The sequence below is a fragment of the Parasteatoda tepidariorum genome, chromosome 6 (genome assembly GCF_043381705.1).
Source record: "Parasteatoda tepidariorum isolate YZ-2023 chromosome 6, CAS_Ptep_4.0, whole genome shotgun sequence".
Lineage (NCBI taxonomy): Eukaryota > Metazoa > Arthropoda > Arachnida > Araneae > Theridiidae > Parasteatoda > Parasteatoda tepidariorum.
The window spans coordinates 9,104,027-9,120,488 of record NC_092209.1 but is presented as its reverse complement, the minus strand read 5'-3'; the positions used below and the strand labels follow the sequence as shown (position 1 = coordinate 9,120,488).

General features: G+C 30.2%; 1 protein-coding gene and 1 long non-coding RNA gene across 2 annotated transcripts; both read left to right on the top strand.

Moving 5' to 3' along the window:
• Positions 1–1,191: 1,191 nt before the first annotated feature.
• LOC107442384 (zinc finger protein 271-like) lies at positions 1,192–5,252 on the top strand. Its single transcript, XM_043049727.2, has one exon. The coding sequence runs from the start codon at positions 3,291–3,293 to the stop codon at positions 4,722–4,724; it is 1,434 nt and encodes a 477-aa protein (XP_042905661.1). The 5' UTR covers positions 1,192–3,290; the 3' UTR covers positions 4,725–5,252.
• Positions 5,253–9,966: 4,714 nt separating this feature from the next.
• Positions 9,967–16,242, top strand: LOC139425876 (uncharacterized). The gene is made up of 2 exons (XR_011636940.1): positions 9,967–10,589; positions 15,983–16,242. It is a non-coding gene; the product is annotated as an uncharacterized lncRNA (long non-coding RNA).
• The last annotated feature ends 220 nt before the right edge of the window (positions 16,243–16,462 follow it).

The window sequence follows — 16,462 nt, the reverse complement described above, 5'->3', positions numbered from 1 at the left end:
AAGGATTGACTAAATGCAAACAATAACTAGCTTCCTAAAGCATAGCCTTTAAATCCGAAAAAAAATTAGAAACCTTCCGTTGCATCCCTCCGCTTATGTTATGCTTTGGAGGCGATATGTGAACAGGCTTGATATTCTAGGAAGTTTAAGTATTGGGATTTGCAATTAAATTTGTCCCGCAGAGGACCGTAAAGATCCAGTTCCCAGTAGAACACCTATGTCAAGCTTTACTGGTTGTGGTCAGTAAGCAGGTGGGTGACCATTTTGATTCAGCCTGCGTAGGGACCAAGGGTGTGCGGGATCGGTCCTCGTTAAACTTTTCTATCGTAAAGCACTTGACTTCACCGGCAGGTCATCGGATTTCTAAAGTAGAGGAACCACTTCCTCTGCAGAATATCAAAATTGCGATGGCATGTCTTCGGATCATCCTCAGGGATGTTTCCCAAACCTTCACCAATAGCCCATTAAGCAGCTCTAGTAAGACGTAAATTTAAGTACCGACCAGCCTACCTATTTAAATTTAAGCATAATTTTACCAGTCATAAGAGTTTTCTGTAATTTTCATATTCTAGTAGGTCTAAAACAAATTTAATTAATTTAGGAAAATTAATATCACAACATAAATAAAGTGTAAAAGGGTGGAATTCAACTGCAACATCGACTGTCGTAAGACGGGGGAAATATCGTTTCAATTCAACTTAAACACCTACGTCGAAATTGATAAATCAGAATTAACTTTACTGAATCAGAATTAACTTCATATGAAAGATGGATATCTTAAAATATTCTACAGAAAATATTCTATAAAAAAGATATTCTATAGCTACATATAATAATAAAATATATAATAATATATAATAAAATATTCTATAAAAAATTCTAATTTATATACAAATATGTTCTAATTTAAGGAGTGTTGACACAGAACAATCCAACACACTTCCAATCATCGTCGTGAAAAAAGGATTGTCAATTTAGGCTGTCATTCTTCCTCAATCTGAGGTGTGTTAAATGTAAACTACGATAATGGGTCTTAAAGACTCAAAAATAGTGCATGCTGAAAACTCATGTGTGAATTCTGAGATGCAAACAAGACTTCATTAGTGAAATACCTTACTCGCAATAAATCTCCCAATCATTCTCTCAATGGTATCGTTGGAATCGCATATGCGGTTTTTTACAATGCAGTATGAATACTCTTTTAAGAGAAGGATAAGTTGATATTCTAGCCTCCTCTACTTTTTAAAAACTGTCCCAGATTCTGGACATCAGGTGTGTTGAAGTAGGCAACCCGTAACCAACTCTCACCGCTAATATGTACTTAATTGTTGAAAAATTCTTTGCTGAGATAAACTATGTTAAAACATACTTTCTTACTTATACCGAAGACGACTTTAACTAACCCTATTTGTGTTTTTGATTTGCCCCTACTTGGATTAAATTTATAAGCCTGCGTATCCATAATCATACAAATATAAAGTGAATTACCATCGCAGTAATCGAAACAATATAGATCGCGCTTTAAAAAGTTATTTCCTTGCAGACTTAATTCATATGTTATCTTCTTTATACGGAGAAAAAATCGATGTGAATGATAAAATATCTTCTTGCTGACAGTAAATAAATTTCATATTGTGCGCACATATTTTTTTTTTTTTTGCAGATTGTGTTTTCTGTATGATTTATATAATCAAACTATTCATTAAGCGTGTGTAACTTCTTTCTGGCAAAAGGAAGCATTATTATTAAAGGCAATCTCATTCTAAGTTGGCAGTAACATTCTATGTTGCAATACTAACAGCAAATACTATCTGTGCAATGACAGAAAAATATTTATACATATAGAAATTTAATGCATGTAGTTTGTTTATAAGTTTCCAAGTGTAGTTCATTATTATACTTTTTTACTGTAAAACATTTTACTTCTGTTCTAAAAAGTGTACAAAAAGAATTAGTTTCATTTAATTTTTTAGAGTTCATAATATGGAAATAATTTATTTAAGCAGTCATTGTGATTAATTAATCAAGAAAAAAATAATAATTTGGTTTAAATAACACTCTAAATGAACTTTTGATGCAGTGTATTATTGAAAGGTTGCAAATAGATTAAAATTACAGTTGCAGATAATTAAGCTGTCTGTCCCTTCCATAAAACACATATGATTTGATATTCATACACAAGAAATTTTAATAGTGATTTTCTTGTTCACACTGAGAAAATGTTTTCTGTTAGGGCAATTTAATACTCAAAAATAAAATTAAACTTTTTTGATATTCTCATATTTATGGTAATGAATAGGAGCTTGCTTTTCTTGTGCATGATAGAACATTGATATAAAAATTGGCAATTAAGTTTTTTTTTTTAATATTTTAATAGATAATGTTAAACCTTATAAGTTTGTGATAGTGAAAAAAAAAATTTTTTTTTTTTGCTTTTCTTAATTTATAATGAACTATATTTCTGCAGTGTTTATGTGAATAAATTACTAATGAAATCAAATTTGATAATTTCATGTTCAAAACAGTTAATATCATTATTGTTTGTTCCTGTTCATTTTTATAATATGTCTTCCTAATAACAAATAACAACAATTTTACATTATATCTAAAACTGCACTCATTCTTAATGTATCCAATTAAATCCAATACATGAAGTTGTACATTGTTTCTGCAGATTTTTTTGTGATAAAAAAAAACATAAAGTGAAATAATTTAGATTTGTATCTTGGTATATTCAACAAAAAAGAAATATTAAAGTAGTTTTGTGAAAAATAGAAAATATTTACATCTCAATATAACTTAAATTAATGTTTTCACAGCTGCATCTATTAAATAAATCATATGCCTGCTGTAATGTGATCATATTTCTTCAGTATTATATTTTACTTAATTAAAAATTTAGTCAAAGTAAGTAACTTGATTCAGCATGCTCTTTATTTGTATCATATATTATTAAAGGCCTAATTTAATTCAGAATAAGTATCACTCTGTAAGTAAACCTTATTCTCGTTATTCTAACAAGAGTTTTTCAGGAAAAAGTGCGATTAAACACTAAAATTCACACTGGTGAAAACTCTTATTCTTGTAGTATATAAAATAAGGGATTTTCACAAAAAAGTAATCAAACAAAACAATGTCTTGTTCATGCTGGTGAGAAGCCTTTTTCTTGTAATATATGTAATAAAAGTTTTTCTCAAAGTGAGCTTCTGAATAATCACAGTTGTGTTCATACTGGATAGAAACCTTCTTCTTGTAGTATATGTAATAAGAGTTTTTCAGAAAAAAGTAATATGACTACACACAGTTGTGCTCAGAATACTAGTGAGAAACCTTATTCTTGTAGTATATGTAATAAAATTTGTTCACAAAGCAGTAATCTCACTACACACATTTGTGTTCATACTGGTGAAGCGCCTTATTCTTGTAATATATGTAATAAGAGTTTTTCAGATAAAGGGACTCTGAATGAACACAGTTGTATTCATACTGGTGAGAAACCTTATTCTTGTAGTATATGTAATAAGAGTTTTTCAACCAGAGGGAATCTGATTAAGCACTGTCGTGTTCATACTGGGGAGAAACCTTATTCTTGTAGTATATGTAATAAAAGTTTTTCACTAAAAAGTAGTCTTATCAGACACAGTCATGTTCATACTGGTGAGAAGCCTTATTCTTGTAGTATATGTAATAAGAGTTTCTCAGAGAAAGGGACTCTAAATAAACATTACCGTATTCATACTGAGGAGAAGCCTTATTCTTGTAGTATATGTAATAAGAGTTTCTCAGACAAAGGGACTCTAAATAAACATTACCGTATTCATACTGAGGAGAAGCCTTATTCTTGTAGTATATGTAATAAGAGTTTTTCAACCAGCGGGACTCTGATTAAGCACCGTCGTGTTCATACTGGGGAGAAACCTTATTCTTGTAGCATATGTAATAAAAGTTTTTCACTCAAAAGTAGTCTTATCAGACACAGTCATGTTCATACTGGTGAGAAGCCTTATTCTTGTAGTATATGTAATAAGAGTTTCTCAGACAAAGGGACTCTAAATAAACATTACCGTATTCATACTGAGGAGAAGCCTTATTCTTGTAGTATATGTAATAAGAGTTTTTCAGATAAAGGGACTCTGAATGAACGCAGTTGTGTTCATACTGGTGAGAAACCTTATTCTTGTAGTATATGTAATAAAAGTTTTTCACTGAAATTTAGTCTCATAAAACACAGTCGTATTCATACAGGTGAGAAGCCTTATCCTTGTAGTATATGTAATAAGACTTTTTCAGATAAATGGATTCTGAATGAACACAGTCGTGTTCATACTGGTGAGAAACCTTATTCTTGTAATATATGTAATAAAAGTTTTTCACAAAAAGGTTGTCTAAAAAAACACAGTCGTGTTCATTCTGGTGAGAGACCTTATTCTTGTAGTATATGTAATAAAAGTTTTTCACAAAAATGTAGTCTGATAAAACACAGTCGTATTCATACAGGTGAGAAACCTTATTCTTGTAGTATATGTAATAAGAGTTTTTCAGATAAAGGGATTCTGAATGAACACAGTCGTGTTCATACTGGTGAGAAACCTTATTTTTGTAGTATATGTAAAAAAAGTTTTTCACAAAAAGGTTGTCTGATCAGACACAGTCGTGTTCATACTGGTGAGAAGTTTTATTCTTGTAGAATATGTAATAAGAGTTTATCAGAATGTTTATGTTAAAAGTTTTCTTTTTTTTTCCACCTAAGTCCATCTAATTTATGGCAGTTTTATTCAAACTGGTGAAAAATCTCATACTTTTAATATATTTTTTTAAAAAAAAGGAGTTTTTCATTTTTCAAAAGCTGTCTTTACTGTTTGTGTTTTCGCTGGTGAGAACCCTTTTTGTTGTAGTATAATAATGGAATAAAGAATTTTTCTCAGAAATGTCATCTGACTAAATGCAGTATTGTTGATACTAGTGACACCATATTTATGAAGTATGTGATAAAATAGTTTTTTAAATAATAGGGATCGAAAGGTTTGCATTCATGTTCATATTGGTTTTAATGTACCTTGATTACTGGATTATATTACTTTATTTGCAACCAGTTATGTTTGACTAAAATATAAATTGTTACTAATTTTCTTAGCATTAGAATCCTGAGTTCAAGTTAATATGTTTTTTTCAATGAGAAAGAAAAAGACTTCTGGCAACTTTTAATTAAAATCATTTGTAACATCTTTATTTAATAAATCTTTTCTAACACATGTTGTATAATTACTTCTATAAAAGTAGCTCTTGTAATTTTATTACTAAATGTTTTTTTTTTCCTTTAAAAAAAAGACAAGTGGTGAAAAACCCAAATTAACATCTAAAATTACTTTTGGTATTAATATTTGTAAAGAAAATTTCACTAATTGAGAAAAAATTCAAGTTATATTAGGTAAATGAGATTCAGAAGTTGTCTGTCTTTTATTGTTGGGTAAATGTATTTTTAAAATAAAATAAATTTTTGCAGATTAGCGAAAAGTAGTTATTAAATATGATTTCCAAGTCAATTTGGATCAATACATGAAAACACTTGTATATAACACTTATGCTACCGGGATACATATTTCTCACAAAAAAGATCAATAATATTTAACCAATTTTAAAATCTATTGAGTACTTACCTACTGATTCAAAGTCTCTCATAATATGATTACATCTAAGTTTAACTAACTTCAAAATATCTGTTAAATGCAATTTTATTCGAAACCAAAAATAAAATAAAATAAATTTATTCATAGATTTAATTAGTTAAAAATTTTACTTTTCTGAATAATGATTAGTAGTATTGAGTTATAGTCTTTTCATAAATAAGAGTTATTCATAGAGTTTTAATGTACCGATGAGAATTTACATCAAAGAAATAGTTTAAAAATTTTAATTTTGATTTATATTTTAAAGTGTTTAATTTAGAATGAACTGACAGTTTTAAAACATTAACATCATATTTTCTAGTTATTAAATAGTTTCTGTAACAGAGCGTGATAGTAATAATGATACTTATGCGACTTAATAGAGAATGAACGTTCACTCATCTAGCATGGATATAAGAAATATGAATTCTTACACAAACGAAAAGTTTTATCTAGCGAGCGTCTTCGAAGTAGGTCATGATAACCATTTTTTAAATAAATAAACATACATTATGGTTAATCGACTGAATACACCTTATATGTAGTACAGGAGTATAGAAAAGTTCGAAATTTCCGAAAACCAGTATATTTTGTTACGAAAAAGTGACAAAACTGCATTTTTTTTTATTATTTGTTATTTTCATATTTTTTCATAGTTATTTTAAATTTTTTATCTAGAAAATAAAAAGTTTTCTTATGTCTGTTTGTTATTTGTAAAAGCCAGAAGCACGTTTGAGGAATCAACTAAAATGTGGAAATATATATTTTTACTAAATTAAGTTCGAGATTTTTGTTCAATTTAAAATAGTATTCATTTGAAAATAAAGTACTTTGAATCATGTTAAAGGATAATTTTAGAGTTTTTTTTTTTTTCCAAAAAATTACTCATCTTGAAGTTTATTTATGATGAAAGAAGGACAGGTTGACTTAATGTGCAAAAATAGATATGTGATGTGCACAGGCTAAATTAAAACATACTGATATTAATTTTTTAAAATTTGTGTTTGGTTCACAACCAGTAAGCATTTGTAAATTATAGGTAACTCTTATGAATGGTAAAATTATGTTTCCTTTTCATTATCTGTAATTTATCAACATGTTTATGAAGTTTTAATAAAAAACTTTGTGTTACTTAAAAAATTGGAACAGTTGGTGTTAGAATTACCTAGTTTAGATGTTGAGAATAACTTAATTTTCAAAAATTGTGGTATTAATTGTTCTAATTATCATTTATATTCTGTTTTCTTATACATTAAATGATATATCTTGAAGTTCAGTATTTAACCTGTTGAAAATTTCATTCTTGCTGGCCTTATGCCAAACGAGCAATAAGGACCCTGTTGTTATATAGTTCCTATTCAAGTAGACAAGCATTGTTAAGAAAATGGTCACTCAACAGGCCTTAGGTTACCATTAAATTTATTAAGTTACTCCACCAGTGTAATTTTACAGCTACAAACTATTTTCATATTTATTTTAAAAATTGAACCTATTTTAGCGCCTAATCTGCTTTCTGAAATCTTGACCACAAATGTTATAGAGTTTACAATTTACTAAACAGTTTTAATAAGCTGTTTGCATCTTCTGATCGTAATTCATTGTTTTAGTCTCATAAATTTAAAATCAGCTTAATAATGTTACTTTTTTTTTACCTGTATTAGTTCCAATTAGATAATAAATCGTAAAGATTCCATACGTTTACAGTTACATTCCATATGAGACAATTATTCTATATTATTGTTATAAATGCTTGTTATCTCTTTAGCCCGAGATGTTGTACATAGTTTCCAAACCATAGACTTTTATATTTACGGTTACTAAACTATACGGTTATAAAGCAATTAAATTCTTTAGACATGGTTAATTAACTGTATTAGGTGTATACAGTAGGACAACCGTTTAGTAGTGTTACCATGATATTTTAACCGTGTTTGTTGTAAACGGTTTTACATTCGTAAAGGTAAAGAAATTTTCTCAACCGTAAACTTTACGGTTAATCGGATGGACAGACTGCTGCCGTTCATTTTACCGTAATGTTGGAAAGAAATTTTTAACAGTGTATGCCTGGGTGATGTCGATCACTTACTGTAAAAAGGCGGTTAGCCGAAGATGATGGATAGCAGAATGTCACATCTCCGACGAGATAAGAAACCGTGAAGGTTCTTGGCGTAAGGCTAATCGCCCAAACCCCGTTCTCTTCATGGTTTTGCATCCATGGTTGTACGCTAGTTAGTGCTATCGGTCTACATGAGAAAATAAGATATCTTGGCTTCTCAGGTTTGACTAATGAAAGGATCAATGCAGCTTTCCATTCAGAGGTAATTTGGACCAGCAACCTCAATGTATTCATAAGGAAGGGTAAGATACGAAATATGGCCTATCTTCAACACCTCTAAAGCACTTTTGAGCTTATTTCATCCTGGCCAGGGTATATTTACTCGATCTGTTTGATGGCCGACTTTAACTTTGCCAAATGAGAAGGTGATTTCAGAGAGAGAGGAGAATTTAAACTGGAGTCATGTGATTCAGGATATATTTCTCGGTCAGATGTCTAGCATAAAATTTATCAAAAAAGTCAGTCTCCTGTTTTGGATCAAATATGTGTTGTGTACCCTGATTTAAGATGTAATGAGAGTCAACAATTACGGATTGTCTGCATTGAAGATTTTTTTAAATACATTTTTAAAATATCATGAGTGGATTTCGAAAAGTCACATACCTCGGACAAATACTTTTGGGATGCTGATTTTACGGTTTGTCAGAAAAGAGCAACTGGCCTTTTGCACTTGTACCATGAGTCCGGGTTGCATGATTGCTTTGTTTCCTTTCATATGAAGAAGCATTTCATTCGTTTTTTGAAACTTCTTGTAGTTTTAATACTTCTTTTTAATTTAAAGAATTAACGAGTGAATCCAAATAAATTCGTAACGTATATCTGTCCTTTTTAATAAATCATTGAATACATTTTTAAAATATTAGCCTTCGACAGCCTTTAAAGATCTACGTTTTTCACAGGGTTTGTATCTTTATGATTGTGGTGGTAAATATACGTTAACACTTTATAAGGTAGTAGTAAGCATACTTCCCACCAACGTCATTTATTTTTAAATGTTTCTGGGAATCTATTTTTCAGAAAACACAGTAAAAAAAAATAAAGGGTTTTGTTTACATAAATGTGGGTGACAGCAACGGTTTGCGTGATGTTAGGAAGAGTTACGAACACTGCGGATCTTTTGTTGTAGTTCATTTACGTCGCACTGGAGCTGCACAGTGGGCTATTGGCGACGGTCTGGGAAACATCCCTCAGGATGATCCGAAGACATGCCATCACAATTTTGATCCTCTGCAGAGGGGGTGGCTCCCCTGCTTTGATAGCCCGACGATCTGCACGCGAAGTCGAGCACTTTACGGTAGAACAGCTTAACGCGGACCCATACCGCACACCCTCGGTCCCTACGCAGACTGATCCAAGTGGTCACCCACCCGCACACTGACCGCAGCCAGTGATGCTTGACTTCGGTGACCTGCTGGGAACCGTGTCTTAACGATCAGTCCACTGCGGGACNCATGATTGCTTTGTTTCCTTTCATATGAAGAAGCATTTCATTCGTTTTTTGAAACTTCTTGTAGTTTTAATACTTCTTTTTAATTTAAAGAATTAACGAGTGAATCCAAATAAATTCGTAACGTATATCTGTCCTTTTTAATAAATCATTGAATCAATTCTTGAAATATTAGCCTTCGACAGCCTTTAAAGGTCTACGTTTTTCACAGGATTTGTATCTTTATAATTGTGGTGGTAAATATACGTTAACACTTTATAAGGTAGTGGTAAGTATACTTCCCACCAACGTCATTTATTTTTAAATGTTACTGGGAATCTATTTTTCAGAAAACACAGTAAAAAAAATAAAGGGTTTTGTTTACATAAATGTGGGTGACAGTAACGGTTTGCGTGATGTTAGGAAGAGATACGAACACTGGGGATCTTTTGTTGTAGTTCATTTACGTCGTACTGGAGCTGCACAGTGGGCTGTTGGCGACGGTCTGGGAAACATCCCTCAGGATGATCCGAAGACATGCCATCACAATTTTGATCCTCTGCAGAGGGGATGGCTCGCCCCTGCTTTGGTAGCCCGACGACCTGCACGCGAAGCTAAGCACTTTACGGTAGAACAGTTTAACGCGGACCCATACCGCACACCCTCGGTCCCTACGCACTCTGATCNCTCACCCTGTTTTTGAGAAAGGGTGGGAAATTCTCACCCATTTTTTTTCTATGATGAAAACACTGGATGAGTCCACTGCGAGACCACTGGGGATATTTTTTCGTCTTTTGCTTTCATCCATTTGATCACTTCTCATCGAGTTTATTTGTAGGCATAAACACGGAATTTAAAAATTCGGTTATAATTGAGTGCAAGTTAAGATTCAATTCTTTACAGAAGGTAAAAGGTTTTAAAATCACACTCGTCTACTAACCATTTTAAAAAATGGTCGCATCAATCAAAATTATATTCGTTAATAAGCTAAAAGAATTTCTTTTTAATCGATTTCGTTCTCAAAACTATTTTAATACAATATTACGAGAAAAATATGGACCTATAAAGGGGTAGGGCGGTCTATAAAGGTATGTAGAAATTTCATTTTTTAAACAGTATTTCATAGTTTGTTGATAGCAGTATGAAGAATATTATAGATATAAATTATTTAAATCCTTCTCGCCACAGCCCATTGACTGTCAGATATGTCATGAAGATTAAGACTCCACAATTTTGAAGACAATGTGGTCAGCACGATGCATAGTGCAGCATTTGATTCCCAGACAAGTTGGTACTCATCGATATGAAGTTAAGTGGATTAAAGCCACCAATGGGATTGAACCCAGCCCTCATTTATACAGATATATTTCCTTCGCAAATAGTAAGCGTTAGTGATCAAAAATATGTTAAAATATCTACGCTTGTTCCATTTTTGTCATCATTTTGTAAAATTTGCAAGATCTAATTTAGATTTCTTTTTTCGCTGGAAGAGCTTTTGTAAAATATGTGGTATTGGTGAGGCAATAATTTTTTAATGTCTTGGAGATGGTTACATTTCTTTGGGAATGATCTTTCAGACACCGGAATTTTTTTTAAAATAAACATATTTTCTGAAACGGACCTTGATTGTCTCTCAATTTGTTACTCATTGCCATTGTCGGAAAATTTACATTTTGAATATACTTGGACTCTCGGACCTTGAAGTTTAGGATAATGCTCCGTAATGATTAAGTTTAGTATTTAAAAACAAAATTCCTAGTTAAGTTGTTAAAAATTTGGATTAACAATGAAAAGGCCCATCTTATTTTCACAAATTAATTTCAATTCAAATAACAAATTAAGTTCAATTTAGAGTGGTGTCCATTTTCATTAATGCGCATTTTTAGTTGTGCCCGTTTTCTTAAATTTCTAAATACGCATTTTCGGTTGTGTCCAATTTCTTAAAAAAGCAATTTTAGTTGTGCCCATTTTCTTAAATACGCATATTCAATTGTGCCCATTTCCTTAAATACGCATTTTCAGTTGTGACCATTTTCTTAAATTTTCAAATACGCATTTTCAGCTGTGACCATTTTCTTAAATTTTTAAATACGCCTGTTTAGTTGTTCCCATTTTCTTAAATAAGACTTTTGAGTTGTGTCTATTTTTTTGAATACGCATTTTGAGCTATATCAAAAACAGAGAACAACCTAACAATTTTAAAAACCTTCTGTGGCGTACTGAGGCTATAATTTTGTAGTAATCTGTACAAACTTTGAATCTATTCTATTAATTATATATAATAGCAAAAGGAAGAATTTGTAAGAATCCTGAAAGTTAGACTGTGTTAGAAAGGGGCGATTTCAGCCCCAGCCTTAAAAGTTGTTGGCTTAGGGAGGGAAACCGTGAGCAGTAAATTTTTTTCATAGGATTAACATTGTTGCTATTTTGCAGATAATTTTTCTTACTAAAAATTTAAAAAAATATTATTATTAATATTTTCTAGCTTACTGCTCTATTTATCCAAAGATGAGTTAGAGTGTGAGGCTTATAGCAAGTTCTTAAATAATCATTTATCTTCGATTTTTTTTATTTTTACGTCACACAAGTAATGTTGGCATGAATGGAATTCGAGGAAGACAAAATAGAATTAGTATTTTGAAAGCTGTCTGGAACCATGTGCTTATAGTTACGTATTTGAAATGTGTTTTTATAAATCTAATTAAAACATTAACTTTTTAATTGTTTCAAACTATGTCTTTCCATTTTTTGCAAGCAAGATTGCAAAACGTTAATTAATTTCAACGAGGTATAGTTTTTTTTTAACTAGTAATACTATTGTTATTATTTAACCTTTCTAATTTTTAGATTTTAAACATTAAGTTATTCGAGAACTTAAATAAATAAATTTAAAAAATTATTTATTTTTAAATGAAACGTTTCTGAAATCTGATTTTAAATGTTAAGATATATGTATTCCGCATACTATGTTGAGATGAAGTATTCTTTGAAATTAAAGAGCTTCTGAAACTGAATCCACTCTAATTAATTCTAAAGAATACTTTGGAGACACTCACACTTTTGGGAGGTGTAAAAAATTCATTCTAAAATAAACACGATGACGTGTTATATATTCAAATCAATGATTCGATTTTGACGTCAAAAAGAATGAATGGATGCCTAGGCAACAAACACGCCAAGGTTAGGGTCGCATGCGATCTTGGAAAATTTTATTCGTTTATTTTGTTCCAACCTGAACTCATTTAATATTTGAACTATGATCTTAATTGTTATTTATGAGCATTTGAAAGAAGCGGGGAAAAATTTATGCTCTATTATGAGAGCAAAATTACTGAACTTGTTATAAATAGACTTCCGTAAAATCAGTATAATTATATTTTCAAAATTCTTTTTGGCTCAATTTGTATTCTGTTAGAGAATTTTCCTTTATAGACATGAGTGCTTCATTGTATTAATAAATATTGGATGTTGATTTATAGAAGAACCGCTTTTAATTAGATATATAAAGTTAAAGTTAGGACTGTTAAAATACATTATGTAGGTTTTTTTAATGATTAAAATTAAAGCTAATAAATACACGAGTACTACTATTATAAAAAGGCTACTAATATTACTAATTTAAAACAAGTCCAACTCGCTAACTTCTGATTTTATTTTTAAATCCCTGCGTATAATAATTTCAGTGCGTGGAACCAACAATGATTGTGTTAATTTATTAATATTAGCTATTAGGTTACGAAATCAAGCACAAAATAGTGTTTCAAAAAAATTGTGATAATTTACTGCCATGCCGCAAACTATAAATGAAAAAATATTTTTATTTATTTATAAACTTATTCGCTATTTAACTAGTTCACGTGTTCTCTAAATCGTCTATTCACTGATTCGCCTATTTTGTAATACATATTCTGAACCGCGGATTCACCTGTTCAATTCTTTGACTCGGCTATTAACTAATATTTTGCTTCGGGTAGATTAGCCGATTCAATAGTCAGTTCACTGATACACCGACTCACTAATTAAGGTATTTATCGATTCGTTTATTCATTGATTCGTTTACTTTCCCATCCATTTTCATTAATTTATTCAATTACTTATTTATCTATTCTTTCACTTTTTAACTAAGTGCTAAATACCCGTTTTACGTATGGGACAAAAAAAAAGTTAAGACAATAAATCGGTATTATACTACGAACTCATGCAAAAATACCGACAAAATTTATAAAATTTTCAGATTTGTAGTAAATTGTTATTTTTAACTTAGTTTTTAATAATAAATATTTTCAAATTCCACATTTACTTTTTATAATTATCATTTATTGCCCTCCCCGTTGCCTTTACGTTAATAGGTTAAGCAAAATACGTTTTCAAAAGTACACATGCCATTAAAAATAATGATTAACAATATTCAGCATTATTTGTATGATGCTAGTTCTTATTATACCAACTTATGATAGTCAAAATTGACTATAAAAATGCAATTTCATTCGAAACGATCTCTAATTAGGGTATAAGTTTTTCCCTCTAATATTTGTTGCTATAATTTATATAAACTACTTAAGTATCTATATCTTTTATTAGAATATATCTAAATTTAATAAGACATGAGCTTTCTTCATGAGTAAAAGAATTCAAATTTATGTGTCTAATACAGTTTAAATATTCGAATCTTCCCAACATCTTCTTAACACTGAGACCCATTTCTCGTAAATAATACCTAATTGTCCTCGGAGTTGAAGTTGGGGTTGATTTGATGGTTGAATTGAACGAATTTTCGCTATGTGTGATATGGCCTTATGGCTACATATTTTCTCCTTGGTTCAGTTAATTTTTTCCGGGATGGACATCTATTTTTCTGAAAGAAAATTTTTTTTATAAAAAAAATTGCACCATTATTAATTAATAATAATAAACTAGTAATGAATTATTATATAAATTATTAATGAAATATTAAGTTTTTACGTTTGATGTATTAAAAGATCAAAATTAAATTGTTATTTTGCAAGACATAAATTCTTTATTCACTAAGATAACTGACGATTAAAGCTTTAAATAGTTCTGGGCTACATCAGTACAGGTACATATTCGATCCAAGTGTCAGCAGTTGGTTGTATTAATTAATACATCCATTAATGAATCCGAAATTAAATTGTTTCCTATGCTAGAAAAAAATACTTAATTCTCAAAGACAATTAATATTATGAACTTAAAATTTCTCTAAGCTACATCTGTACCTCTTCACACCAATTACCATCGCCAAGAATCAAATGATTTTTGTACACGTAGAAAATTTTAAAATTTAAAGTAGTGGTTTGGCCGGGGTGCGTCTTTCTAAATGAGACATCATTTTAGAACTCTAACTACTACAACGCGTACTTTTTCACCAACATTTCGCCAAAAGAGGCAGCTGAATAAATTTATAAGCTCTGCTATTTTAAGAAAAGCGCGAAACATGTCTGTGACGACCAGCCTGCAAAGTTTTTTTTTCCCTAGACATCAGAATATTATTACCTTCTTTTCCACTTCATCGTTATTATAAAACAAAAAAAAGTTTTTAAATTATCAATTCTGCTAAAAATTGAATTTTTTTATATCACCAGCATAAAGCTTCTTAGAGCATTTGGGCAGAGGCCCACTTTTTCAACCCTTGTTGGCTCTGCATACTCAAAGTTGAAATTTCTAATTCAATGGTTTATTTAAAATTAGAAAATAAATCAATTCAATTTATTTCTAAGTAGAATAAGCTCTTAAGCATTACAATGTCTGTTAAACTGCTGTTAAGAAATTATTAAAATGCAAGCTCTTTTTTGTGTTAACCGATCAAATCTGCTGTTAAAGGAAAAATGATCAATTTTTCCGTTGTGGTTTTTATTTATTTATTTTTTCTTCTCTTTTTTGCGTTTCTCATTTATATTTGAATGTAATTAAGTCGAAACTCAGTTGGACGATCAAGGTTAGGTAAAACAATCACATTGCGTGAAAATACTGTTGCTGAAGAAGGAGTGAGAGATAGTTGCTATTATTAATTGGCGAAATTCGATTGCGGTTGATGATATCTGATTTTAAAAGGTTCCGCAGGGTTGACTAAGAGTTAGTCACCTTCTGTTTTTATTTTAAATAGTTTCTTACAGGCTACTGTCTTGTTATCGGCAGAACTGTATAATATAATGCGTGTGCGATAGCAAATTAATTTTTTGGCAAATGGCGGCCGTTGTTATGTACACATCTTCTTTGCTTTGGAAATTTTTTTTATTTTCTTTAATCTTTTATTCCAACCCATATTTTCTTCACAAATGTTTGTGAATCCCATATTTGGTTAATTTTTTAAGTATTGCATTTATGTATAAGTTTTATCAACACATGAATTTTATAGCAAACAAAAGGTGTTCTTTATAACAAGTAAATAAAAGGGAATTTTTTTTTTCTTAGAGGGAGAGAAAACAAAGATTTTGATTAGGTTTCAAAACCTGAGCTTAAACGTTTCCTTCTACTTGTGAACATATAAAAGTGACTTTTTGTTCTTCGTAGCTTTTATATTTCATAATTTCGACCTTCTATTTAAACAAGTTTATTGATCTTTTTGTTTTTGAGGAAACGAGTTAGACTATTCTATCAAAAATCTTAATATTGATATAATTTGCTGGTTTATTAAAATTTAGAAATTAGGAGAGAAATATAAGACTGAGTATTTGGGTGGTCACAGATATTTTGTCTTTTAAATCACCACACATATTTTTGCAGAATCTTCTAATTTTCTGATATATAATTTATTAGAAGGACCCGAAAATTCTACAAAGATATCAAGCCTTAAGTGGAAGTGGATGCTATTTATTATAAAGGAGCTCTAATGACTTTTTATATATTATCTATCTGCACCTGTGCTACTTTATTATCTAACAGATAGACAGATCTATATGAAAATCAAACCATACTTTACTTTTCGGTTGATTCTCTGACGTTAGTTGAATGTCTGTCAAGCTAATCTCTCTCTTTTTTTTAAAATCTTTAATGCAAATAAATACTTGACATCATTATGTGTGCAATGTCTTCTTTTTTCTCTCTGATATATTTAAATCAAAGATCTTACATATGGTTATCATAAAATTATTTGCAGAAATTAGAGCGAATTTCTGTTTTTCCAATCAGTAATTATTCAGAGTATTTTTTGTTGTATGCGAAATTTAAAAATTGGATATTCATTTTAGACACGCATATTTTTTTTAAAACATTGATATTATTTTTTTAAACTAAGAG